General features: G+C 43.0%; 1 protein-coding gene across 3 annotated transcripts in view; it reads left to right on the top strand.

Moving 5' to 3' along the window:
* LAMA3 (laminin subunit alpha 3) overlaps positions 1 to 26115 on the top strand; it is a 260515-nt gene that overhangs the window by 54115 nt on the left and 180285 nt on the right. For 2 of the 3 annotated variants that reach the window (XM_024984437.2, XM_059881027.1), the window contains exons 3-8: positions 8983 to 9100; positions 10087 to 10205; positions 11732 to 11902; positions 16343 to 16434; positions 21244 to 21359; positions 25174 to 25292. In XM_024984437.2, the coding sequence (XP_024840205.1) occupies positions 8983 to 9100; positions 10087 to 10205; positions 11732 to 11902; positions 16343 to 16434; positions 21244 to 21359; positions 25174 to 25292 (735 nt within the window). Of the gene's footprint in view, positions 1 to 8982; positions 9101 to 10086; positions 10206 to 11731; positions 11903 to 15729; positions 16114 to 16342; positions 16435 to 21243; positions 21360 to 25173; positions 25293 to 26115 lie in introns of those variants that run through there. The other variant, XM_059881028.1, reaches the window with a different exon arrangement.

Raw genomic sequence — 26115 nt, 5'->3', positions numbered from 1 at the left:
GTTGGATAAAATATTGGACTTCATTGTGAAGGTGAGCTCAGTTCTTGGATTCCAAAGGGCTTCAGCTTATTTAAAGTGAAAGTGTGAAAGTGAAAGTTGTTCAGTCATGTCTGACTCTTTGTGACCCCATGAGCTATGGAATTCTCCAGGCCAGACTATTGGAGTGGGTAGCTGTTCCTTTCTTCAGGGGATCTTCCCAGCCCAGGGATCAAACCTAGGTCTCCCACATTGCAGGCAGATTCTTTACCAGCTGAGCCACCAGGGAAGCCCAAGAATACTGGAGTGGGTAGCCTATCCCTATTCCACAGGATTTTCCCGACCCAAGAATCGAACCAGGGTCTCCTGCATTGCAGGCAGATTCTTTACCAGTTGAACTACCATGGAAAGTAAAAAAAGTGAAATTGAAAGTCGCCCAGTCCTGTCTGACTCTTTGTGACCCCATGGACTTAAAATCACCACCAAATCTATCTGTAAATTTCTAGTTGTGACAAAATGCTCTTGAGTAACATATGTTAATTTCAAACTCTACCCTTTGAGTCTACTTAGGAAATAATATTGAATAGTTAACATCTATAAGGACTGAAAACCATGCTATATGTCTTCAATCACTTTTTTCCTCCAGAGTTAAGAATTCATCAATCATGACATATAGATACAAATGTTTCACCTTCTCCCTGCCTTTTGATTTTTTTTTCTTGAAATCTTCCACTGAAAAATAGCAGTCTTGTCATTTTTCAAGTTATTGGAGTGATCCAAATCTTTAGACTGTATTTTGGCTCAGGGCTTTATTGCATGGGGTTATTGTAGTTATTCTTAATGAGGAAGTGAGATATTTTAATTCTCTTTTCCTTCCCACTTCCTACCCTAATCCTTGCCTCCTGGTGACTTGAATCTTAATTCCTTAAAAGGAACCTAGGAAGATGTGTTGTTGGTATTTAAATTCTGGGCAGGCGGTCATGTGGGATACATGGTAGAAATTTGTGCTGCTTCAAAGAATAGGAGGAGGAATGATGAGAAAAAAATTTCAAGACAGCGAGGAAACATGCAGTGGCCAGAACTTGTTAGCAATGCAATGTGTTTTCTCTTAAAAGGAGATTCTAGGGTGAAGGTTCTTTCCTGGGGTGAGAGACTGATCTGGGACCTCTTAGGTCCCTTGCTTTAAGTTTCTAAAATGCTCTACCTTCCCTCAAAGGGGAGCAGGTGCTTTTGGGAAACAGTGAGAGGAGCTGAGGGACACAGTGACTTTCCTCCCAAGCACCCTCTTTCCGATGGTGCCAAGGTCTGCACTTCATAGGGCACGGTGGTGATAAACCCACAAGAAAGAAATGTCCTCGCCAAGCCATTGGCAGACATGCTGTTTGGACCAGGATTAAAAGGATCTGTTTCAGGCCAGCAGAGCCGTATTTTCGTCACTGGACTTGATTGTTTAATGGGGATTGTATTTCATTTTGTAAGAAGTTTTCCAACAAGATTACTAAAACGGAGTTTAATTCCACTTGACCTGCATTTTTCCGTCCCAATTAAAAAGTTTCTATAACATTCAGTTCAGTTCAGTTCAGTTGCTCATTCGTGTCTGACTCTTTGCAACCCCATGGACTGCAGCACGCCGGGCCTCCCTATCCATCTATAACAGTAGCTCATTCGATAAATTTTTCAACTGGACGTGAGCCTCAAAGGAAACGTAATTGTTTGGTTCTGGATTTTGGGGCTTATTTTTTCATGACTCTTACTTGTATTTTTACATAGATAGTAGGAACATTTGTAATTCAGTTAATTAAAATAAATGTGTTAAAATGTCTCTCTATAGGTAACTTATTAATGACACAGGAAAAGGTAACTTTATAATTAGGAAATCTGGTGGACATCTTAAAACAAGTGGTCAAACAGCATCAGTGTTAAGAGGACAGCCTGGCATCCTGTGCCCCCTGGCATGATGCCATGAGAAAAGGATGTCCCATGGGCAGTAATCCTGCCAAAATGTTTACCCTGAATCAGATCATGAGGAAATAATCAGACACATTCAGATAAGGGAACATTTCTTTGATAGAAAGATGTCAGTACCATAAAAGAAAAATCACGGGAGAACCGCTCTAGATTAAAGGAGACAAGAGACTTGACAAGTAAATGCTATACATAATCCTTGACTGCATCCTGGATTGGAAAAATACAATGGGCATTTTTAGGAGAATCAGGGAAACTCAAATATCCAATTCAAGATGATATATGATTTTTGTTTAAATGATAAAAATTTGATGGGCATCAAAATGTTGTTTATGTAGAACTGTCTGTGTTCTTGGAAGATACATGCTGAAATATTTAGGGTTGAATCATAATGATATCTGAAATTTGCTTTCAAAGGTTAGAAAAAGGTATATGTGTGTGTGCAGACACAGAAAGAGAGAAAATACAAATGTGGCAAATATTAACATTTGGTAGGGATATTCATTGTACTGTTCTTTGAGCTTTCCTGTAAGTTTGAGAATTATGCAAAACAGAAAGTTGGAAGAAGCCAATCAGGAAATGCTGCATTGTTGGAGCAATGTTTATCAAATTATAAAACTGTGATACCAGATTTATTTCACATTATATCTTAGACTTTTTTGAAGGAAGGTTCCTGTTTCGTTGAGTCAGAAGTTAATTTTGGATGTGACTTTTAATACATTTGCATAATATTTTACAATTTCACATGTCCCATTTAATAAATTTCATTTCGATTCAAAGACATATATTAAGCACCTACTCTGAGGCAACAGGAGTGATTAAGACACGGAGATGTCAGTCTAGTGGGAATGTCATATGAAAACAGATATATGACACAGAGCTTAATGGTGGTTTTTAAAATGGAGAATGTAAAATTTGTATGAAGTGGATATTCTTGTCCCTCACCTATGTATTAAATATCTTTTATGATTGTTTTATTGGAGAAGGCAATGGCACCCCACTCCAGTACTCTTGCCTGGAAAATCCCACGGACGGAGGAGCCTGGTAGGCTGCAGTCCATGGGATCGCTAAGAGTCGGACACGACTGAGCGACTTCCCTTTCACTTTTCACTTTCATGCATTGGCGAAGGAAATGGCAACCCACTCCAGTGTTCTTGCCTGGAGAATCTCAGGGACAGGGGTGCCTGGTGGGCTGCTGTCTATAGGGTCGCACAGAGTCAGACACGATTGAAGCGACTTAGCAGCAGCAGCAGCATGATTGTTTTATATTACGATTTTATGGACAAGGAAATAAAATTGCAAAGTGCTTCAGTGATGGACTTAAGAGTCACAGGACTGGTGGATCAGAGATTTGCTGCTGGAAATTGATTCTTCTCTGCCATTAGCAGGCCACTGCTGAGAACACTTTGGGGCTCACCTCTGTCTCTGTGTTGCCAATGAGCGCCCACCCCCTACCCCCCAAACTAGGTGGTGACTGCACAACTTTAATACTCCACCCTTCATTCGTGGCATTCATTGAACACCTACTGCCGGCATCTGGGGAGGAATGAATAGGTACTGGGCTGTAGGAGCTGGAATCTCAGAGGCTTCAGGGTGATGAGCATGAGGATCAGACAGGGCTGGCTCATCCCACCTGCTCTCCCTGAAGGCTTTTAAGTCAAAGTGCCTTGGGCCGTAGCTTTCCAGGTGGCTCAGTGGTAAAGAATCTGCCTGTCACTGCCAGAGACTCAGGTTTGATCCCTGGGTTGGGGGAAGATCCCCTGGAAGAGAAAATGGCAACTCACTCCAGTATTCTTGCCTGGAGAATCTCATGGACAGAGGAGTTTGGTAAGTTGCAATCCATGGAGTTGTAAAGAATTGGACTGAGCATGCATGCCTTCTTATGATTATTATCTGCTTCATTAAAACATTATTTAGGGGTTTCCTTGGTGGTCCTATGGCTAAGACTTTATACTCCGACTGCAGGGGGCCTAGGTTTGATCCTTGGTTGGGGAACTAGATGCCACATGCTGCAACTAAGAGTTCGCATGCCATAACTAAGATGCTGTGCAGCCAAATAAATATATTTTTTTAAACTTTATTTAAAAGACTACTTTGTACCTCCACCTAATGCTCATCAGCAACCTTCAAGCCATCTTAGCTTTTCTCATAAACACATGGAGAAAGAATGACAACTCAGTCCTTGTCAGTTACTTTTCCCTCCTTACTTTATCTCCCAAATGTTATTTCTTCAAAAATGCACAAAGCGGCCTTCTCTTTTCTGCTTCGAGTGACTCCATAGCCTGGCGCTTTCTCGTTTCACCAAGGGCCCTCCTTTACATCCGTGAGTCTCAAGTGTCGCTCATGCTGCTTTGAAGTGTTTCGAGTGATCAAAGAGCAGTCATAAGTAACTGATAATTTGGGTTAACAGAAGGTGCCATTTAGAAGGCACAGTGTTTAAAACTATCAAGTAGAAGAGAATAAGTCCTTACCTGTTGGCTTAACATACGTGAACCCACTGTGAACCCACTCTGGAGGCTGCCTCTCAGTGCCATCTTGAACCTGTACATTGAGGGGAAGTTGGCGGCCACGCGGGAGAGCTTGGCAGGAAGCCGCTGCAAGTTGAACCGCAGTGGTGGGGAGAGAGAAGCAGACTCTGTCCTTGCAAGTGGACTCAGAAAGAATGAAATGTGGCCTCCCAGTGTCTGGGCACAGAAACAGGTGCCGAGGCATCTCAGAATTAAGTGGCTACGACAAAAATGGGAGGGAAACATTTGGAGTGGAAAGTCCTGTTGGTACGTGATGGAATCCCAGGACTTATTAAACTAGATCTGCGTGGAAGGCCCAGGGAATACTGTGGTGTGTCTTCCCTTGCTAGATGTGGGATTTTTTAATTTTTATTTTTTAAAATCTTATGGCCGCACCACTCAGCGTGTGGAATCTTAGTACCTTGGTGATGGTGGTTTAGTTGCTAAGTCGTGTCCGACTCTTGCAGTCCAGTGGACTATAGCCTGCTAAGCTCCTCTGTCCATGGATTCTCCAGGCAAGAATACTGGAGTGGGTTGCCATTTCTTTCTCCAGAGGATCTTTCCGACCCAGGAATCGAACCCTGGTCTTCCTGTATTGCAGGCAGATTCTTTACCAACTGAGCTATGAGGGAAGCCCTTATAGTTCTTAGTTTCTTGACTAGGGATAAAACCCATGCTCCCTGCATTGGCAGATCAGAGTCTTAACCACTGGACAGCTAGGGAATTCCCTCAATGTCAGATTTTTAAATGCTATGCTGCTTTCAAGGAATCACGCATTATCTCAGAGTAGGATGAAGCAAAACAGAGAGGTTCCCTCTGAACCACCAACACTATTTCATTGATGAGAATTTGTGGTAGCAGAAAGTGCAGCTTTGGAAAACCAATGTACTCAAATATCCATCAAGATGTATTATCACATAGCTCCCTACCTCCTGGCTCCCTGTAATGGAATCTTAGCCTATTTGGAAATAATGATGTTTAGAGCTTCTTTGACAGTTATTTCCCTCAAGATGAAACAGATCAAATATAAGGATTGATCAGGTTTGGTGGCATTGCTAATTATCAGTGAGTAGAATATACAAAAGTGCTAGATTTTTACACCTGCAAAATGTGGGCATGTTGCTTCATCTCTCAGAGTCACACTTTCCTCACGTAAAATGGAATTCATGAAATTTCACTTTTATTGTGAGAATATTTGTGAGATGGTTAACATATATGGTACCTAGAATATCAGATCAGATCAGATCAGATCAGTCGCTCAGTTGTGTCCGACTCTTTGCGACCCCATGAATTGCAGCACGCCAGGCCTCCCTGTCCATCACCAACTCCCAGAGTTCACTCAGACTCACGTCCATCGAGTCAGTGGTGCCATCCAGCCATCTCATCCTCTGTCGTCCCCTTCTCCTCCTGTCCCCAATCCCTCCCAGCATCAGAGTCTTTTCCAATGAATCAACTCTTCGCATGAGGTGGCCAAAGTACTGGAGTTTCAACTTTAGCATCATTCCTTCCAAAGAAATCCCAGGGCTGATCTCCTTCAGAATGGACTGGTTGGATCTCCTTGCAGTCCAAGGGACTCTCAAAAGTCTTCTCCAACACCACAGTTCAAAAGCATCAATTCTTCGGCGCTCAGCCTTCTTCACAGTCCAACTCTCACATCCATACATGACCACAGGAAAAACCATAGCCTTACTAGATGAACCTTTGTTGGCAAAGTAATGTCTCTGCTTTTGAATATGCTATCTAGGTTGATCATAACTTTCCTTCCAAGGAGTAAGCGCCTTCTAATTTCATGGCTGCAGTCACCAGTAACCATTAAATCATACACTATTGAATAAATAGGGTCTTGGGGGCATGCTATGATTATAGTATTTTCATGGAAGAGATTAAGAATGTTTAAATTATTATTCTATCCTGAAATGTTGCATTTGTATTCTCTCTTTCTCACATATCTAAAAGCAGTCTTCTCTTGATGTGATCTAAGAGATGTGCCACTTTTTTGGTTGGGTTGTGCTGCATGGCATGTGGGATCTTAGTTCTCAGACCAGGGATCAAACCCCCACCCCCTGCATTGGCAGCACAGAGTCCTAACCACTGGACCACCAGGGAAGTCCCAAGATGTGTCATTTTTAAGGGAAATATATCTGTTCTGATTCTTCAAACTGGGAGTTCTCAGATTTTCTATGAATTCCTTCAATATGTAATAATGGTGCATGTCTTCTGGAATTTATTTCTCCTATCTTTAGGGATTGCTTTATGGTTTTTAGAGTACCTTACCATTCTGAATTAGTTTTTCTCCATGAGACTGGATCATTTTTTCCAAGGATGGGTAGACAATCTGAAAATGTTAATCTGAACCCATGAAGCAGATTTTCCAAGATCAAAGAACAAGTGTTTGGGACTAAACCAACTGAACTTAGGATTTCTGTAATTGGTATGACAGTTCTTCCTTCCACAGAGAAGGAAGAAATCGGACATCTTAGAGTGAAGGATAGTCTGTGACCAAGAGTGGAGATGACACAGGAGTCAAAGTGTGGTTCTTGAGACCTTTCAGGAAGGTCCCCAAGCTAGGAGGTCCTTTTTCCTATTATGGATTTATGTGAGGCCAAATTTTCTTCCAGTACTTCAACCAAAACATATTACAAGTATGAGAATCCAGCTGTCTTCTATGAAGGCAGACATTCAAAAAGATCTTAAGGATGTAAATTAAAGCCACTGTTTTCACTATACTTTTTTATGCTTTTAAAAATATATGGTATTTTTCATAATATATGGTATTTATGTTAACATGCAATGGTTTATTATTTTAAATGCATAATAAAAATATTTTGAATTTCTATCAGCTTTAATTTTTAATATGGTCCTTATTAATTAACAGTCATAGCCCACTTAAAGAAAAGCCTTTTGAAGTCCTCAATAATTTTAAAAATGTTAAGGTGTTCTGAGACTAAAATTTGAGAATCATCATCCTAGAAATTTTGGCTTTGACATTGAGTTTAGAACATTTACAATTAGCTAGTAGTTCTGAGACTTAAAAATAAATGACACCTACCATACTATTGTATGTGAACAATATAAAAATGAAATCCCTTGGTTTTTCCCACCCCCTAAGGAGTCAAAGGGTCCCACAGGGTCTGAGTACTGCCTCCCTCTCTAACTAGTTGAACTCATTATCGAAATGGCTCTACTGGGCCAGTTTATAAGGTGGCAGAGTCCTCTTTTTTTTGTTTTTTCCTCTGCTCAAGGTCCCAAAGTTAATCAGTGGTGAAGTTAGGACTTGAAAACTAGTGGTCCAGTTTCATGGTCCATTCTGCTGATAGTTGTGGAAGCCCACTCCAGAAAGCCACAGTGCTGAGTGCTATTCACTCCCAGCAGGAACCCGTGAGAAAATTGTAATTGTTTAGGAGACGAGAAAAGCAAGACTAAATGGTGATAATCTTGTCCATGGTCATGCCTCTATTAAGATGCAGCTATACCAAAATAATAAATTCATATGCATCAAAGGACTAATATATGGAGATTATTAGGCTTTTTTTTTAAAATCTAAGCCCAAATCCTTCCTGTTCTCTTGCACTTCAAGCCTTTTTGCATTTATGTCCTCATCAATTTGCCTGATTCTGGAAGGTCCATTGGCCTGCTAAATAAATTTACTTTATCAAATAGGGCTGGCAGAGTTCTGTTCTCAAAGTCACTGTTGAATCTGTCCCCTGGGGTTGGGGAGTATGGGGGGTGGGGATAATCCTCACTCATTAACATGTTAGCATATTTGTTTAACACCTGTGTTCCTTGTCATCCTAGGCTCTTTGATAAACACATAGATTCTCAGGGTTCACAGGCAAGCCAGATGAGTTTTGAGGGCAGGGGCAGGAGTAGCCTGCAAGGACTCCTGGGGTCCATCACCGAGGCATGCTGGGGTTCCAGGATGGGAGGCTAAAGAATCTGGACCAATGCTGCACTTCATCTCTTTCATACATTGGCCCTGTCCTGGCCGCGAGCAAAGAGTGATGAGGATGAGCAAGAAAATCAATGAGGGGGAGAGAAATCAGAAGAGGTGATGAGTGGAGATGACACAGGAGTCGGAGATGCTCCTCTCTACATGCAGCTGCTCAGGTCTCATCCTGCAGCCATGAGCTCTCCAAGACCTGGACCAGGGCCATGTCACTCCTGGGAGATGCTTAGGGCTGTACTGTCTTCTCCAGGTCTTGGAAGAGCTTAGCACATGATGACTGTTGTTGGACATGAGACATCTCTGAATGTACAGACGTGAAGATGCCTTGCAGGCTGGTTGAAATTCAAGGGTATAATGATTAAGATGTGGCAAAGATTAATGTCTAGATTCAGTGGAGGAAGAAAAATGATGACTTGGGGTGTGAAAATGTTAAGCTGGAGAGGTCCAGTCAGCAGTTAGAAACAGGGCCTGGATCTTGGGAGGGGTGTAGCTAGATGTGCCAGCTTGGGAACCACCATCCCATAGAGATGGTGGAGGGTTTGAATAGACAAAGTGAGTTGAATAACTGTTTATCTTTTGCTCTATCAGCTTTTCCAGGTGGCCTATGTTTTAATCAAATTTGCAAATTCTCCTCGCCCTGATCTTTGGGTCTTGGAAAGATCTGTTGACTTTGGAAGCACCTACTCACCTTGGCAATATTTTGCTCGTAAGTAGTCTTACCCACCATGTTATGAGGGGTTTGAATTATTTACAGCAGATCAAGACTGTAGGTTTAACTAGAAAGTTACCCTTTCAGTGTGGTGCATCAGGGGCTGGTCTGTTTTAACTTTCTAGCTTACCCTCTGAACATCCGTTTCTCAAGCATGTGTGCGTGAGTACCAGGGATACACATGTATAACTGGGGTTGAAATACCTCTTACGATAATGGTTCTTGCTACTATTCAGGGCGAAGCAGTGTATCTGTAGGGCTTCCCAGGTGGCGCTTGTGGTAGAGGACTTGCCTGCCAATGCAGGAGACATAAGACATGCAGGTTTGATCCCTGGGTCAGGGAGATCCCCTGGAGGAGGGCATGGTAACCCACTGCCAGTATTCTTGCCTGAAGAATCCCATGGACAGAGGAGCCTGATGGGCTGCAGTCCATGGGGTTGCAAAGACTTGGGGCACTACTGAAGTGACTTAGCATGCATGTATGCAGTGTATCTGTAACTGGGCCAGAGCTTCATTCCATTTCCTTTTATGTAGAACTATGAAGTAAGTTCCATCTTTATGGATCCTGCCTTTTCACGTTACTTACCTTGACCTTGTCATCTTCACTAATGAAGAATGTCTGAGTGTCTGAACCCTGTGATGAATTGAAGTGGACCGGAATCTTGCTATAAAGGCATTAGGTTTTCCAGGAATGCTCCTTAGAGGGTAAACTTGTCTAAGGAAGAGTGAAGATTTAGAATGAAATCTTCAGACTATTCCTGTTGAAAGTCGCAACAGGGCTTTCAGTGGCCAATATTTAAGTGGCCTGAAATGGCTTGGTTTTTCTTTCATGAATTAAGAATTTTATTCTAAGATTCCATCTAAATATCTTAAATGCTTCTCTGGTCTTTCCCTTTTTGTGTATTTTCTTAAAGAAACATAAGATTTAAGAAATTTAAAAGAGGACAATATTTTATTGTACAATATTAACGTTTCCTTCCTAGATTCTAAAGTAGACTGTTTGGAACAGTTTGGGCAGGAAGCAAACAGGGCTATCACCCGAGATGATGATGTACTTTGTACTACGGAATATTCCCGGATTGTGCCATTGGAAAATGGTGAGGTAAGTAGCTTTGGGAGGCCTTGAGAGATAAGACTTAAATATGAACATGAAGATGCACATTTTTTATAATTGTGAAACTTGCATTTTCAAGGAAATTTAACAGATGGAAAGAAACCAGGTTGAAGATGCCCAGACTGAGTTGCTGGAAATTCTTTTTTTTTTTAATTGAACTATAATTGACATTGGAAATTCTATTTGAGGTCTTTGATTTTTCTTGGGAAGTCCGGATTCTGACTCCAAGGCCCATAGGTCTTAGATTCTCTTTTCTGTTGGAATATTTAAAAAGTGGATCACTGGTGATTGTGGTGAAGACCCCTCCCACTGCTTCACAAACACCTTGTCTCCCATAGGAGTAGGGGGATGAAGGGGTGGTGGCAGAGCTAACCCTGATCCTTTTTGGCAGGATCGGTGTCATTTGTCGGGGAGGGTTGCATGTGTTCCTTGTGAAGTCAGCCAGGCTATTGTTAGGGAAGATGAGAAAATAGCGTGGTGGGCATCAGAGAATTCCATGGAGTTTCAAGTGAGTGGCTTTAAAGGGTGTCAGTCTCATTCTCCTTAGGTAGGGAGATCTTTCTTGAGCAGCTGTATACAGTATCTTCCAGTGATGGGTCAGTGGTTCATGTCTTAATAAATGAGACTTGGATTTCATCTCCTCAAGCTTTAAAACAAAACTTGGGTGGTCCAGTGGTAAAGAATTCACTTGCCAATGCAGGGGACATGGGTGTGATCTCTGGTCTGGGAAGATTTCACATGCCCCAGGCCAACTAAGCCTGTGTGCTGCAACTCCTGAGCCCACACTGCAGAGCATGTGCATTGCAACAAGAGAAGCCACTGCGTCGAGAAGCCCTCCCACCACAGCTGGAGAACAGCCCCCGCTCACCGCAACTAGAGAAAGCCCATGGGCAGCAACAAAGAAGCAGAGCAGTCATACATAAATAAATTTAAAGATAAAAAAAAATAAAAGCAAAACCTGGGTTTTGAATAGATTTCTTTGTCCCCATTCACTGTTTATATCCAGAGACTTCCTTTTTTCAACCTCATTTAGGTTTTTAGCTTCCTTTCTTTGATGCAGCTTGACAAAAATTGTTTCCTTATTTTCATAGATTTAAACATTATACTTCCAACATCTCATAGTGTTTATAGCTCCACAACATGGATACAGCAAAGGGTTTGTGAAAGGAAATGATTTACAGAACCCAAGAGCCCAGGCTTTGAAACATCAAATGACTCAAAGAAACCAAGAGTTTTGGAACTTTAGTTGTGTGTGTGCTAAATCACTTTAGTCAGGTCTGACTCTTGGTGGACTGTAGCCCGCCAGGCTCCTCTGTCCCTGGGATTCTCTAGGCAAGAATACTAGAGAGGGTTGCCATGCCCTCCTCCAGGGGATCTTCCCGACCCAGGGATTGAACCTGCAATCTCTTACATCTCCTGCATTGGCAGGCAGGTTCTTTACCACTAGCGCCACCTGGGAAGCCTTTGCTAAAAGGACTTTTTTTCTCTATGTGTGTGTGTGGTGGGCCTTTTAGGTTGTGGTGTCCCTGATAAATGGTCGACCAGGTGCAAAAAACTTTACTTTCTCCCACGCCCTGAGGGAATTCACCAAGGCCACAAACATCCGCCTGCGTTTTCTCCGAACCAACACCCTTCTTGGACACCTCATCTCCAAAGCGCAGAGAGATCCAACCGTCACCCGGCGGGTGAGTAGTGCTCTTCAGTGCCAGGACAGCAGCTTTTGGTACTTTGTTGAATTCATTGCCTCCAACTCTTTCAAGTAAGCCGTTTTTTTTTTTTTTTTTTTCAAATTGGAGTTTAGTTGCTTTAGAATGTTGTGTTAGTTTCTGCTGTGCAGCCAAGTGGATCAGTTTTATATGTACATAATCCCCTGCTTTTTAGATTTCCTTCCTATTTAGGTCATCACAGAGCATTGAGTCATGTTCCCTGCGTGCTACAGTAGTTCTCATAGTTACCTGCTGCTGCTGCTGCTAAGTCACTTCAGTCGTGTCCGACTCTGTGCGACCCCACCGACGGCAGCCCACCAGGCTCCCCTGTCCCTGGGATTCTCCAGGCAAGAATACTGGGGTGGGTTGCCATTGCCTTCTCCAATGCATGAAAGTGAAAAGTGAAAGTGAAGTCGCTCAGTCGTGCTGGACTCTTAGCGACCCCGTGGACTGCAGCCTACCAGGCTCCTCTGTCCATGGGATTTTCCAGGCAAGAGTACTGGAGTGGGGTGCCATTGCCTTCTCCGCTCATAGTTACCTAGTAGTATGTATATGTCAATCCCAATCTCCCGATTCATCCCACCTCCCCTTCCCCCTTGGATGTTCGTGTGTTTGTTCTCTACATCTGTGCTTTTAAGTAAACTTTACAGCCAGTAGTGTCAGAGGCGTAGGAGTTGTTCTTGTCTGAAATATGAGATGTAGTTTAGAAGTTTGGCTGTTAAAGACAAATCATCATATTCAAAGAAGATGAAAGGCAAAGATGACAGCCATCCTGGTATTAGTCTGCTGTTACAACAAATAGTCCCCAAGTACCAGAAATGAATACAATAAAGGTTTAGTTTTTGCTCATGTCACGGTCTGATATGGGGTCAGTTTCTATGAAGAGCCACAGCCATCCTAGGATGTCAGACCCCAGGTGGTCCTTGCATTCCCTGCACCTGGTCAGCTGATGAGGGAAAAGAGAGAGAGCATAGGGAGGGTGAGTCTCCTAACCACACAGCTCACTGCCATTGGCAGGAACTGGTTGTGGGACCCTTGGACATGCAGGAGGCTGGGTAATGCAGTGGAGAAAAGCAAGGGGTACAGGCATTGGTGAACATCGGTACTTCCTGCCAGTGTTAGGTGGCCATCCCTCACTCTCAGTGTCAGGAGAGTCCCCTGACTCCTGGGCACAGAGGGTATCCCCAGAATCAATACCCCTAGTTCATTCTCCTCCCGTCCTCTGATCCCCTCCCCGGGCCTCCCAGTGGTCAAATCTAGCAGGAGGCCGAAGGAAAAGAGACCCTTATCATCCCGTAAAGTTCAGCCCCTGGGCAAAGGGCAGAATGGAGAGGGGTGCATGCTGGACTTGGGAGGGTGAATGGAAGATGCCAGCTCTATGTTATAGAGTCCGGCTTCTTATGTAGGTAAGTCAGAGAGCTGGGAAAGGAAGGGAGAGAGAAAACTCAAATTTCGCTACCGTTTTGAGTTTTCCGAAAAGGCTAGTCCTCTGGAGTGTGGGTGGCCTGTTTGCTACAATTTCAGCCCCCTTAGCTGTCTCTGAGCTGCTGTATGTGGGAACTACAACTGGATCCGAGGGTGGAATTTACAAGGGAATCCGGGCCTTTCTGATCAACTGTAGCCAGAGTGTTTCCATTCCTCTACATTTGGAGCCTCACCACAGATGTCCTCAGCACATTTTTTTTTTTTTGGTCTTTTTGAGGGTCTTTTTGAGGAGTAAGGATACTCCTATGTATGTAGATTTCTTTTCACTTAGATGAATGTAGTCTTCTCTATTAAGTAATTTTTAATTGGAGTGTAATTGGTTTACCGTGTTGTCTTGGTTTCTGCTGTACAATGAAGTGAATCAGCTGTATGTATACATATATCCCCTTCCTCTGGGACCTCCCTCCCACCCCCCCATCCCACCCCTCTAGGTCATCACAGGGCTCTAAGTTGAGTTCCCTAGTATACAGCAGCTTCCCACCACCTATCTGTTTTACACCTGGTAGTGTATATATCCGGAGAAGGCGATGGCACCCCACTCCAGTACTCTTGCCTGGAAAATCCCATGGACAGAGGAGCCTGGTGGGCGGCTGAGGGGTTGCTGAGGGTTGGACATGACTGAGCGACTTCACTTTCACTTTTCACTTTCATGCATTGGAGAAGGAAATGGCAACCCATTCCAGTGTTCTTGCCTGGAGAATCCCAGGGACCGGGGAGCCTGGTGGGCTGCCGTCTATGGGGTCGCACAGAGTCGGACACAACTGACGCGACTTAACAGCAGCAGTGTATATATGTCAGTCCTACTCTCCAAATTCTTCCCACCCTCCCGTTCCCACACTGTGTCCACATTGGAGTCTCTATTCCAAAAGTCCATGGGCAGATGAATGGATAAAGAAGATGTGGTACATGTATACAATGGAGTATTAGCCATTAAAAGGAACAAAATTGGGTCATTTGTAGAGACGTGGGTGGGTCTAGACTTTGTCATACAGGGTGAAGTAAGTCAGAAAGAGAAAAACAAATATTGTATATTAACACATGTATGTGGAACCTAGAAGAATGGTACAAATGAACCTACAAGTAATTTCTTATGGCGCGCACGGCGTATATAACCCCCTCCCCCAGTCTAGGTTGTTCTTTAAGTCGAGGAGCCCAGAACACCAGCTGTCCTGTTACACGCATCACGTATGCAGCTGAGTGAAGGCAGATGGCGGGCTTCCCTCTTGCCACTGCTGCCCTAACCCATGTGCAGAGAGAAACTTCTGTGGTGAAAGCTTCTGAGTGTGCACTTGTCTCAGAAAGCTCGCCAATGCTGCATTTATCTGTATTGACAAGAGGGGCTGTTAATGTCTTCAGATTAAGTAAGACATGGCCAGGAAGCTAAGACACCTCACAGCTTTTAGTGAGGAGGTGGGAACAGAGCCCCAGCTTGGAGTGAGTGGGGAGGTTTAGGATGACTAACCTCAGCGACAGCCAACAGATACAAAGCCCCTCTTGTCCTTGTGAGTTCAAAGACTTCCTAACAGATATCCTCGCTGGTGACATCACCTCAGTGAGAAAGATTATTTATACCCCCGACCCCTGAATTCCTTACTGAATCCTGTGCATCTTCAGCCAAGGGAAGGAAGGGAGCTGGCAGTTGATGCCACCCATTGTCACAAGTGGAGAGACCCCCACCATGCTGGAGATATGCCCTGTCCATGAGATGGCCACCCACATGGCTGGACTGGTTTAGGGGATGAGCCTCAGCTGGGTCTGTAGCTATCTGGCCTTTTGGAGCTTGAACCTCCACCTGTGGCTTTATTCACCCTGCCGTAGGCAAGCGGACGTCCACAGCTGCTGGTGGGCCTTGCCAGTCTCAGCGCTGTATCTAATCCATCTTGATGAATATTGTTCTCCTTTCCTGGAACCTGCATACAGTTGGTGGCAGATGTTTGATACAAAATTATGTTTTTGGTAAATAGATAATGTGCAAGTATATTGTGCACTATATGGGACTCAGCTTTATATTAAAAAAAGAGAGAGAAGCTAGGAAGCAGGCAATCCCTTTCCCAAAGGCTATAGGGTGTGCTTCTTTTCTAAGGTAATTTCTCTTCATGCATTTAAAGCATTTAATTAAAAACTTTTTAAAGTTTAGTTTTATTTTTAAAGGTTTTTTTTTTTTTAATGTGGACTATTTTTAAAGTCTTTACTAAATTTGTTACAGTATTGTTTCTGTTTTATGTTTTGGCTTTTCGGTGGTGAAGCATGTGGAATCTTAGCTCCCCAATCAGGGATCAAACCTGTGCCCCCTGCATTGGAAGGTGACGACTTAACCACTGGACCACCAGGGAAGTCCCAATTATTTTTTTAATAATGTAACAAGTTTTGATCATTAGTCACGACAACTATACCATTTTTTTTCATTTAATTTTTTTGTCTTTTGACCATGTGGCACGTGGGATCTTAGTTCCCCAACCTGGGATTGAACCCACGTCCCCTGCATTGGAAGGCGGAGTCTGAACCACTGGACTGCCAGGGAAGTCCCAATTACTTTTTATAATGTAACAAGTATAGCTCATTAGTCATGACAGCTGTACCATTTTATTTATCTATTTTTATTTGTCTTTTGACCACATGGCATGTGAGATCTTAGTTCCACGACCAGGGATTGAACCCACGTCCCCTGATTGGCTGCACGGAGTCTTAAGCACTGGACCGCCGGGGTATTTTATTTTTTTAAATGGACAGATTCAGCAGGGTGCTATTACATTTGATTGGGGAATGTATTTTTTTGTAAGAAAAGTTACATCCAAATGTGGCTCCCTTTTGTGCTGAGGGAGGCTTAGGAGACAGGATGGAAGGGAAGAGGGTCAGTACAGGTGTGCGTTAAAGATTAGTAAAGTCTATGTCAGGGCTTAGTAAAACTGACATGTTGTGTTTTCTGCTCTATAGTATTATTACAGCATAAAGGATATCAGCATCGGTGGGCGGTGTGTTTGCAACGGCCATGCTGAAGTGTGCAATGCAAACAATCCGGAAAAACTGTGAGTACCTTGTATAGATTTTTTTAGCTTTCTATGACTGTCTAATTGTTTCAGTGGTGTTGGCATCCTATTAAATACTTCTAAGTTCCTTCCCTCAATAGGAATGTTTCAACCTCAACACGAAGATGATGTGTGTGTCTCCTCTCCTCCATCCCAACACCCCCTTTCCCACCCCCGCTCCAGACGGTGCCCCAGGCAGCCACAGACAATTGAGTACAATTGGCAGGAGAAATGTTTGGCATCCCTGGTGTATGTTTTCAAATCCTTTTTCATCTTTGAAACTGTGGTACAATACATGGAAAGTTTACCATCTTGACCGTCCTTAAGTGGGGGGGAGGTTTAAGTTCACTGGTGTTCAACGCATTCGTAGTTGTGCAGCCAACCTCCAGAGCTCTTTTCACCTTGCAGAACTGAGGCTCTTTACACACTACACAACTCTGCATTCTCTCCTCTCACGGCCCCTGGCAACGCCATTCTACTTCCTGTCTCTATGAATTTGTCTACTCTGAGTGTCTCAAAGAAGACACAATATTGTCTTTTTGTGACTGGTTTATTTCACATAGTATGATGTCCTCATAGCATGTGTCAGAATTTCCTTCCTTGTTAAGACTGAATAGTATTTCGTTATGTATACACTGCCTTTTGCTTACCCGTTCATCTGTTGATGGACACAGGTCACTGCCACCTTTTATCTGTCGTGAATAATTCTGCTATGAACGTCAGTGTAACTCTGGGTGTATTTCACATATAACAAGATGCGTGTATCTCTAATATTGTGTTCTGCAGTTGTATGTATGTTGTGTTGTGTGTGCTGCTCTGCAGTATGTATGTAAGTGTGGCCAGGTGTGCCCAGTCGTGTCCAACTCTTTGTGACCCCATGGACTGTAGCCCACCCAGCTCCTCTGTCCATGGGATTTTTCAGGCAAGAAGCCTGGAGTGGGTTGCCATTTCCTCCTCCAGGGGATCTTCCCAACCAAGAGATCGAACCCGTGTCTCTCTGCAATTGTATGCATTCACATTATCACTTCTAGAAGGATACTCTGAAGGGCCGGAAATGACCAGATGCTAGATATAGTAATGTTTGTCTCTCAGTGTTTTAAAGTGTTCAATTCCCCGTAGCAGCATTTACCAGGGATACATTTTACTGTTAGTCAAGTTCAAGTTTGTGCATGGCTACACAATGCTAAGGCCTAGCTACAGGTTTGGGCAGAGGTGCCAGCTACCAGTGTACATGGTAAGTTGGTGATGCCCTCTGCCCAACTTGAAACAATCTCTAATGCTGTCAGCCCCCTTTCAGGGATCAGGTGGTACTCTATGAGATAGCACTGTGAATCTATCAACCGACCAGTCCTTAATCAGTAAGGGCTTGCTTATTAATGATTAAATATGCCTGCCATGTAACCTCCTGAACAGTTGGGCCCTCAGGCACTAGAAGCCGAGTCAGAGAAGTCCGGAGTTGGAAGAAAAGGAGAAAAGAGTTCACTGTAGGTCTCTGAGCCTGAGATAAAGTGGTGCCCTGTGGGAGAGGAGAGGAGGAGAAGTCATTGGAGAGAGGCTGAGCTTCCCGTTTGGAAGAGCTGCTGGCTCTGTGGTCTTGGCAGACCTGCGGGGGTTCTGTACTCAGCGTTGAATTGCTCCCGGCGTGTGTCACAAAATATCTCTCCATACCTCAGTGAAAGGCTGAGTGCCACTGGTCTACATTAGCACAACTGCCTTGCCTCCCCGTCTGCTGGTTGGCTTCTGCCCAACAGGCTGACCTGCACAGGTGATTCACGGAGGCCTCTATGAATAGAAAAAAAGTCTTATGTTCAGGGTGATTCAATGACCTAATGGAGGGAGCCACGGCTGGGCAATCAGCAATCAAGTAGAACCTGTGGCAAGGCAAAAGAGGACTTTAATCAAGCGTGGGTACAAGGCTGACTTTGATGTCCAGAAATGTGGAAGGGTCATGGGTTTAATTCTGAGCTTCCTAGCAGTCAACTCAAAAAGGGAACCCTGCTGAGTTTCATATTTCACTATGATCATAATCTAAAAAGGATCAGTTGTATAGGAGAAGGTGAATGTTGACACCGGGGCCAGATGAGACGTCTACCTGGAGGTGGATGGAGTGGTCATGAAGAGGATTCTCCAGTCAACAACATATTCAGTAACATCCTTCCATCAGGCACAGGGATAAATTTTCTACACCAGTCATCAGCCTGGGCTGAGAGAGCATCAGCAAAAGCAGTTATTTGGGGGTGGCAATATGATTCAGAAAGGTTTCCCGCTCTCTTTTCTTTTTCTGTACTCAATATGGATCTCCCTATAAGAGTAGTTGGGCACTTTGCTGGTCGTCCAATGGTAAAGAATCCACCTGCCAATGCAGGGGACACAGGTTTGATCCCTGCTCAGGGAAGATTCCACGTGCCGAGGAGCAACTAAGCCTGTGCATCTCGGCTGCTGAGCCTGCACTCTAGAGCCTGGGAGCTTCAATAAGAGAAGCCACTGCAATGAGAAGCCTGAGCACTGCAATGGAGAGTAGCCCCCGCTCGCCAGCACTAGAGAAAAGCCTGCACACGGCAATGAAGACCCACTGCTGCCAAAAATAAATAAGTATTTTTTTTTAAAAAAGAGAGAGAGTAGTTGGACTCCACAATACCAGAAAAAGAAAAAAAAAAAAAAGAATAATAAGACTGTATGTTCTTTTTTTTTTTTTTTTAAGACTGTATGTTCTTTAAGCAGTTTTCCCTAAATATTTGTTCAGTTCAGCTTAAGCAAATACCTCATTGGCAATGAGCTGAAAGTGCATCTCTGACCAAAACCCATTTGAACTCCAGCTGTTCTGTGCTGCCAGTTAAATCTGTGTCCATCTGCTTTAACAGGCAGCTGAGTTGGGAGAGGGATGATGCCTTTTCTTAGGAGAGTAACCTTCCCATCTTCCCTGGGAAGGATTAATGGGATCCCCATGGGCACAGCCAAGAGTTTTCTTAGACTCTGTTTTGAATCCTCTTTCAAGCACAGATGAATGGAAGCTCAGAGCTTGGAGTTCTAATTCAGTGCCATGACTATAGTTATTTCATTTAAGCCTAGAAACATTTTAAGGTACATCTATAGTGGAAAAGCTATGACAAACCTAGACAGCGTATGAAAAAGCAGAGTCATTAAAAAAAAAAAGCAGACAACACATCCCTTTGCCAACAAAGTTTCGTATAGTCAAAGCTATGGTTTTTCCAGTAATCATGGATGAATGTGAAAGTTGTGTCATAAAGAAGTCTGAGCACCAAAGAACTGATGCTTTCAAATTGTGGTGCTGGAGAAGACTCTTGAGAGTCCCTTGGACTGCAAGGAGAGCAAACCAGTCAATTCAACCCTGAATATTCATTGAAAGTATTGTAGCCACAAGTTCTGGGAAACAAACTCACTCAGAAGGACAATGCAGATAGTGGAGTGCAGTTTATTACACCGGGGGGCCCAAGGCAGAGTCTCCTCTTAGCCAAGGACCCTGATCAGTTTCTGTGAAACCTTATATACCCTAAGTGTATGTGCTCAAACCCACCTCCCCAAATTCTCTGAAACTAGACTGAACAAAGGAAAGATACAATCAAAGTTAACCCATGATTTGTTTGCCTTAAACACGTGATTCGTATGCCTTAAACCCATGATTTGTATGCCTTAAGCCTAGGTAGTTAACAGTGGACAACTATCAGTATGCCTGTGGTCATACCCCAATAAGCTTAATAGAATTTATGATTCTATTCAGTTACACAGATAATTAGGGCATTCTTTTAGGCGATGGAGTGTCTAGGTATGAGCCCTGGTGCTCTTCCATCCGGAGGGGTCTGGTTTTCCAATTGGTATGTCATTTCCACAGATACTGGGCATGTAGCTCAAAGTCCACAGTCTGGCCCAAGGTGGAGTCCTGCTTTCAAGATGGAGCCTGTTCCGTCTGTTTCCTCCTTCAGAAGGACTGATGCTGAAACTGAAGCTCCAGTAGTTTGGCCACCTGATGCGAAGAGCTGAGTCACTGGAAAATACCCTGATGCTGGGAAAGATTGAGGGCACGAGAAGAAGAGGGTGACAGAGGGTGAGATGGTTGGATGGCATCAGCGACTCAATGGACGTGAATTTGAGCAAACTCCGGGAGATAGTGGAGTACAGAAAAGCCTGGAATGCTGCAGTCTATGGAGTCACAAAGAGTCAGACACGACTTAGCGATAGTTAAGTTTCAAAGTAGTTCTTTGAAAGTAGATTTTTTGTGTTTACCCCATTGCCTTGCTGAGTAATCCGAGCTTTGGCCCAGTGATGGAGCTGCTTTTTGGAGCTGGACCCTTCAAACAGGGTCCTCTGAGATGCTGTGAGTGACTGTCTCTTGGATTCTTTGTACCTCTGGCCAGACACCAGGCTGAAAGTAAGAAATCTGACCCATCTCACAGGTGACTCTAGATTTTTGTGAAGATGTTGATACTCCGCACACCTCAATACCCTCAGCACTTGCTCCTGTGTCGATTTATCGTTATATAAGGTGGTAGAGAAGATCTGTGAGTTTGGAATCAGACAAACTTCAGTTTGAAATCTGGCTCTCTGTTGACCATCTCCTGAGTTTTGGCAAATATTTAAATATCTCTGGATCTTAGTGTCACCACATGTAAAGTGGAGTTAATAAGCAGGATGGAGGGACTTGAAATAACATATGCAGAGTGCTTTGTTCTCATAGTCACGCAGTGGTACCATAGGTGACCATGATGACTCAGTTTTTCACACGGGAGCAGCTGATCTTCAGTTTAAAAAAAACAACTTTTCAGTAATAGATCTGCTTTGTTATATGCCCAGGTTTCGGTGTGAATGCCAGCACAATACTTGCGGGGACACGTGTGATCGCTGTTGCATGGGGTACAATCAGAGGCGCTGGCGGCCTGCCACGGGGAAGCAGAGCAATGAGTGTGAAGGTGAGCCCTGGAGGAGGGACCCTGGGACGCAAGGCCCCGCCCATGAGCCCCCTCCCTCATTTCTGCCTGAGGACTGAATGCATGTGTGCTCAGTTGCTTCAGTTGTGTCCGACTCTGCGTGACCTTATGGACTGTAGCCTGCCAGGCTTCTCTGTTCATGGGATTTCCCAGGCAAGAATATTGGAGTGGGTTGCCATGCCCTCCTCCAGGGAATCTTCCCAACCCAGGGATCGAACCCACGTCTCATGTCTCCTGCACTGGCAGGCGGGTTCTTTACCTCTAGTGCCCCTGGGAAGCCTGCCTAAGGACTGAGGGCAGTGTTTTTCCTGTGCTCGTGAACAGGGCAGGATCATGTCAGTCTCTAGAGTCAGAACTATCCATCCCAACGAGTAACTCACCGACTGGAGGTAGAAGTGCCCCACTCTAAATTCAGATAGAAATATGTGAACAAAAATAGCAGCAATAATGACCATTAATATATATATTAAACATTCACTGTGTGCAAAGATTGGGCAGAGTGCTTTGACAATTGGCCTCTCTTTAGCAATCTAAAATGCGATGTAGTCATTATTAAATTTAAAACCCTTACAGTTTCTTAGGATGTGATACTGGATTGGAATCCTGAGTTTTTTTCTGAGGACAGACATCCAGAGAAGGTGGTGAGATTGATGTCTAAACAGAGAACTGGAAGCACCGAGGGAATAGGACTGAGGGGGATGTAGGGTGGAGGGGACCAGAGAATGAAGGAAGAAAGGCGAGAGGCTGCTTTTAATTATGGGCACAATATAAACCAAAAAAAAAAAAAGTGTTATTTTAGCAAACAAGCCCTATGACAGCCAACTAAAGATTTTCTTTTAAACCCATCTTCTTAGAAATTCACATATTTATTCCATTTGCTAGAAACGTTTTTTAACTTGTCGTTATTGACTTTGGAGATTGTGGCTTATTTTTTCCTGAATATTCTTAGCATTTGCAGATGAATTTGCTTTTATGAAATGACCAAAAGGTGCTTGGATCCAGGTTTGTTGGGCTTCCATGGTGGCTCAGACAGTAAAGAATCTGCCTGCAATGCAGGAGACCCAGGTTTGATCCCTGATTCAGGAAGATCCCCTGGAGAAGGAAATGGGAACCCAATCCAGTATTCTTGCCTGGAGAATTCCATGGACAGAGGAGCCTGGTGGGCTATAGTCCATGGGCTCTCAAAGAGTTGGACACGACTGAGTGACTGACATTTTCACTTTTTTGTTGTTGTTTTAACTAGATGGGTAAGAAAGCATTTTGGCCAAAAAATTCTTATAACTGTTAAGAAATAAGACTGTGATTTCTGTAACTAGCAGAATTACTTAGAATCCATTTCTGGTGAGAAGTTCCAAGCGAGCTTTGAGAGATCCTAGCCTTGTTGGAAGGTATGGATGCTGTCTGGGTGAATGCTCAGGTGATCTCTAGGTCCAGGGTGTTACCTAGATGGCCATTCTCACTTGATAGTCAAGCTAACGGGTTCCTTTTCATTGAATCCCCTACTTCTTATTCCTAGATAATAGGGCCAAAAAGAGGGAAACGTAATAATCAGGGGTTGTTTCTTCCAACACTTTCAGATGCTGGTTTAAAATAGTTTGATTGAGTAAATGTTATCACATAAACTCCAACATTGGTCATATGATTTGTTTTCCAGACTGATGGAACTCCTCGGTCACATGCTTACTCCAACATGTGTGATGACTTTTAAATAATTTCCTTTCATAAGTTTTTAACTTTCTTACACTTTTTTTGCCAAAATGGTTAAAAATTACAGGCTGCATGTGGAAATCAGACCTAGTAAGATATTTGTTAGATGCTGTCTAAACTCCATGTGAGTTACTGCAATTCAAAATAAAGACTTCTGAAGAAATAACTGATGTAGTAAATAGAAATGCCTAAAAAAATCATGGCACCATTAAGGAAATGAAAATAAGAAAATGTTCAAGCTCTTAAAAACAGGATTAACTGGGGACTTGCCTGATGGTCCAGTGGTTAAAATTTCACCTTCCAATGCAGGGGGCTGTGAGTTGGATTCCTGGTTGGGGAGCTAAGATCCACATTCCTCAGGGCCAAAAAAACCAAAACATAAAACAGAAGCAGTGCTGTAACATATTCAATAGAGACTTAAAAAAACAGGTTAATTTGGAATTCTAACTCAATCTTCTTCCCTAATAGATTTATCTGAGAACTTGATTAAAATATACAAATTCCTGGAAAGATAGAAAATTTGATCTAGGTAGAATGTAGTGAATATGGATTCTACCTAAGAAATAAGAAGAATTTTACTTGTGTTAAATCTTTTTCATCTTGGCAATGATGAAAATCCTAAATGGGTTTAAACTCTGTTTTCTAATTTTATAAGTATCATATGTTAATTGTAAATAATTTGGAAATTATTTCTTAAAGTAAAATCATTAATACTTTTATTACCCTAAGAGATCCACTATTAATATTTTGTCAGGTATTCTAGTGTTTTTTCATACATTAAATGCTCAAGAGTATATTATTTTATATAATTTTATATCTGGATTTTTTTTTTTTTTTAGAGGTACTTCTATCCCCACATCCCTGCCAATACTTGGTTGCCAATACTTGGTATTCTCAGCTTTATTATTTTTTTGGATATCTGGATCTTTTTCACTTAGTATTTAAAAATATTTTCCCATATCATTAAAAACTCTTTGACATCCTTTTTGATGGCTCATGGTATAGTCATTCTTGATTCAAGTGTATCTAAAAAGTGTTTGTTTTGTTGAGTCCTTACTGTGTGCAGGGCACCATGCTCTATTACAAACAAAACCTGAGCAGTGCTTGACTTCATAGAACTCAGTCAAGCAAATATACTGTTGTTTGCTTAGCCATTTCCCTATGGTTAGATGTCAAGATTACTTCCATTTGATCACTATTACAGATAAAGCTGAGATGAAAGGCTTAGAATGTTGACTGAGAGAATAGGTTTTGGAGTCACAGAAAGACAAGTCAGGATTCTGCTTGTCTGACTTGTGAACTCTGTGAGTGAACACTTCCCTTAACCTCTCTAAGCCTCAGCGTCCCCATCTGGGCTATGGACATCATCATACCTCCCCTAGAAAGTTATTATGCATATAAAATAAGGTAATGCATGTAATGCTTTCCGTAGTGTACCGGGAGCTCAGTTATTCTTGGCAGTAGGAGCAGTAGTAATATTCACTTTGTGCAGCTTAATTGGCAGGTTGTTGTTGGTGTTCAGCCTTTGTGACCCCATGAGCTGCAGCATGCCAGGCTTCCCTGTCCTTCACTGTCTCCCAGAGTTTGCTCAAACTCGTGTCATTGAGTCGGTAATGCCATCCAACCATCTCCTCTGTCATCCCCTTCTCCGCCTGCCTTCGATCTTTCCCAGCATCAGGGTCTTTTCCAGTGAGTCGGCTCTTTGCATCAGGTAGCCAGAGTATTGGAGCTTCAGCTTCAGCACCAGTCCTTCCAATGAATATTCAGGGTTGATTTCCTTTAGGATTGACTGGTTTGATCTCCTTGGCATGTTGATTTATCTTAATTTGTTGTAATTACATATCTTATTTTTTTGAAAAGAGAAACTTTCTCCCAATTAATATCAAAAGAAGGTATAAATTGCATATGGTTGTAGGCTGATCTTTGTGTAAAAGTCTCTAGAATTTTCCACTGAGGGTATCCATGGTGTTCCAGAATGGACTTTCTTGTAGTTCAGTGAGCAGTAATCCTCTAGGGGTAGGGGGTGCGGGGATTTACTGAGGGTCTCATAGTCACGATGCAGTACTAACTTAGAATGCTCTTTCCTCAGCATGCAACTGCCATGGACACTCCACTGACTGTTACTATGATCCGGATGTTGAGAGGCAGCAGGCAAGCTTGAATATCCAAGGCCTCTATGCAGGTGGAGGGGTCTGCATTAACTGTCAGGTAAGGCACTATTTAAGTCAGCCTAGGAAATGAACATTCAGGAAGCCCTACTCTAAAACAATATCACCAGCTTCCCTGGTGGCTCAGTGGTAAAGAATCCGCCTGCCAGTGCAGGAGATGTGGGTTTGATCCCTAGTCCAGAAAGATAATGCATATGCCACAGAGCAATTAAGCCTGTGTACCACAACTGTAGAGCCTGTGCTGTAGAGCCTGGGAGTTGCAACTACTGATGCTCGTGTGCCCTAGAGTCCATACTCCACAAGAGAAGCCCCTGCAGTGAGAAGCCTGCACACCACAACGGGAGTGTAGCTCTGGCTTACTGCAACTAGAAGAAAGCCCATGCAGCAACAGAGACCCAGCATAGCCAAAAATAAATAAATAAATAATATATAAAAATATTTTTAAGGACATTTATTAGAAATTTTAAAAATAAAAATAAATAAAATGATGTGAGGAAAGTAATATGCAATTGAAAGGATTTTCTGACACCCTTCTCCACTTTTGTACATAGAAAGCCTGCTTAGCTGGATGTAATTTAGAGATTGTAGGGAAAATGGACTGAGGTATATTTGCCCAAACTCTGTTGATTAGATTTTTGGGTCTTTGCCTGATTGGAGGGGAGAATTCCTCTCATCTTGACTGCTATCCATGTTATAGTAGAAAGGCTTTAAGATAGGATAAATTCATATAGTTTCCATGTTGACTTTAAATCCCGTTTTCAAATGAATTCTGAGTCTGGAGGAAGTATGTCACGATCAGTCAATGATGTCTGCCATTGACATTGAAACCAAAGAAGAACTGATTCTTCATCCCTTCTGTAGAA

This window comes from Bos taurus, chromosome 24 (genome assembly GCF_002263795.3).
Source record: "Bos taurus isolate L1 Dominette 01449 registration number 42190680 breed Hereford chromosome 24, ARS-UCD2.0, whole genome shotgun sequence".
Taxonomy (NCBI): domain Eukaryota; kingdom Metazoa; phylum Chordata; class Mammalia; order Artiodactyla; family Bovidae; genus Bos; species Bos taurus.
This window is presented reverse-complemented; position numbering and strand designations above follow the sequence as displayed.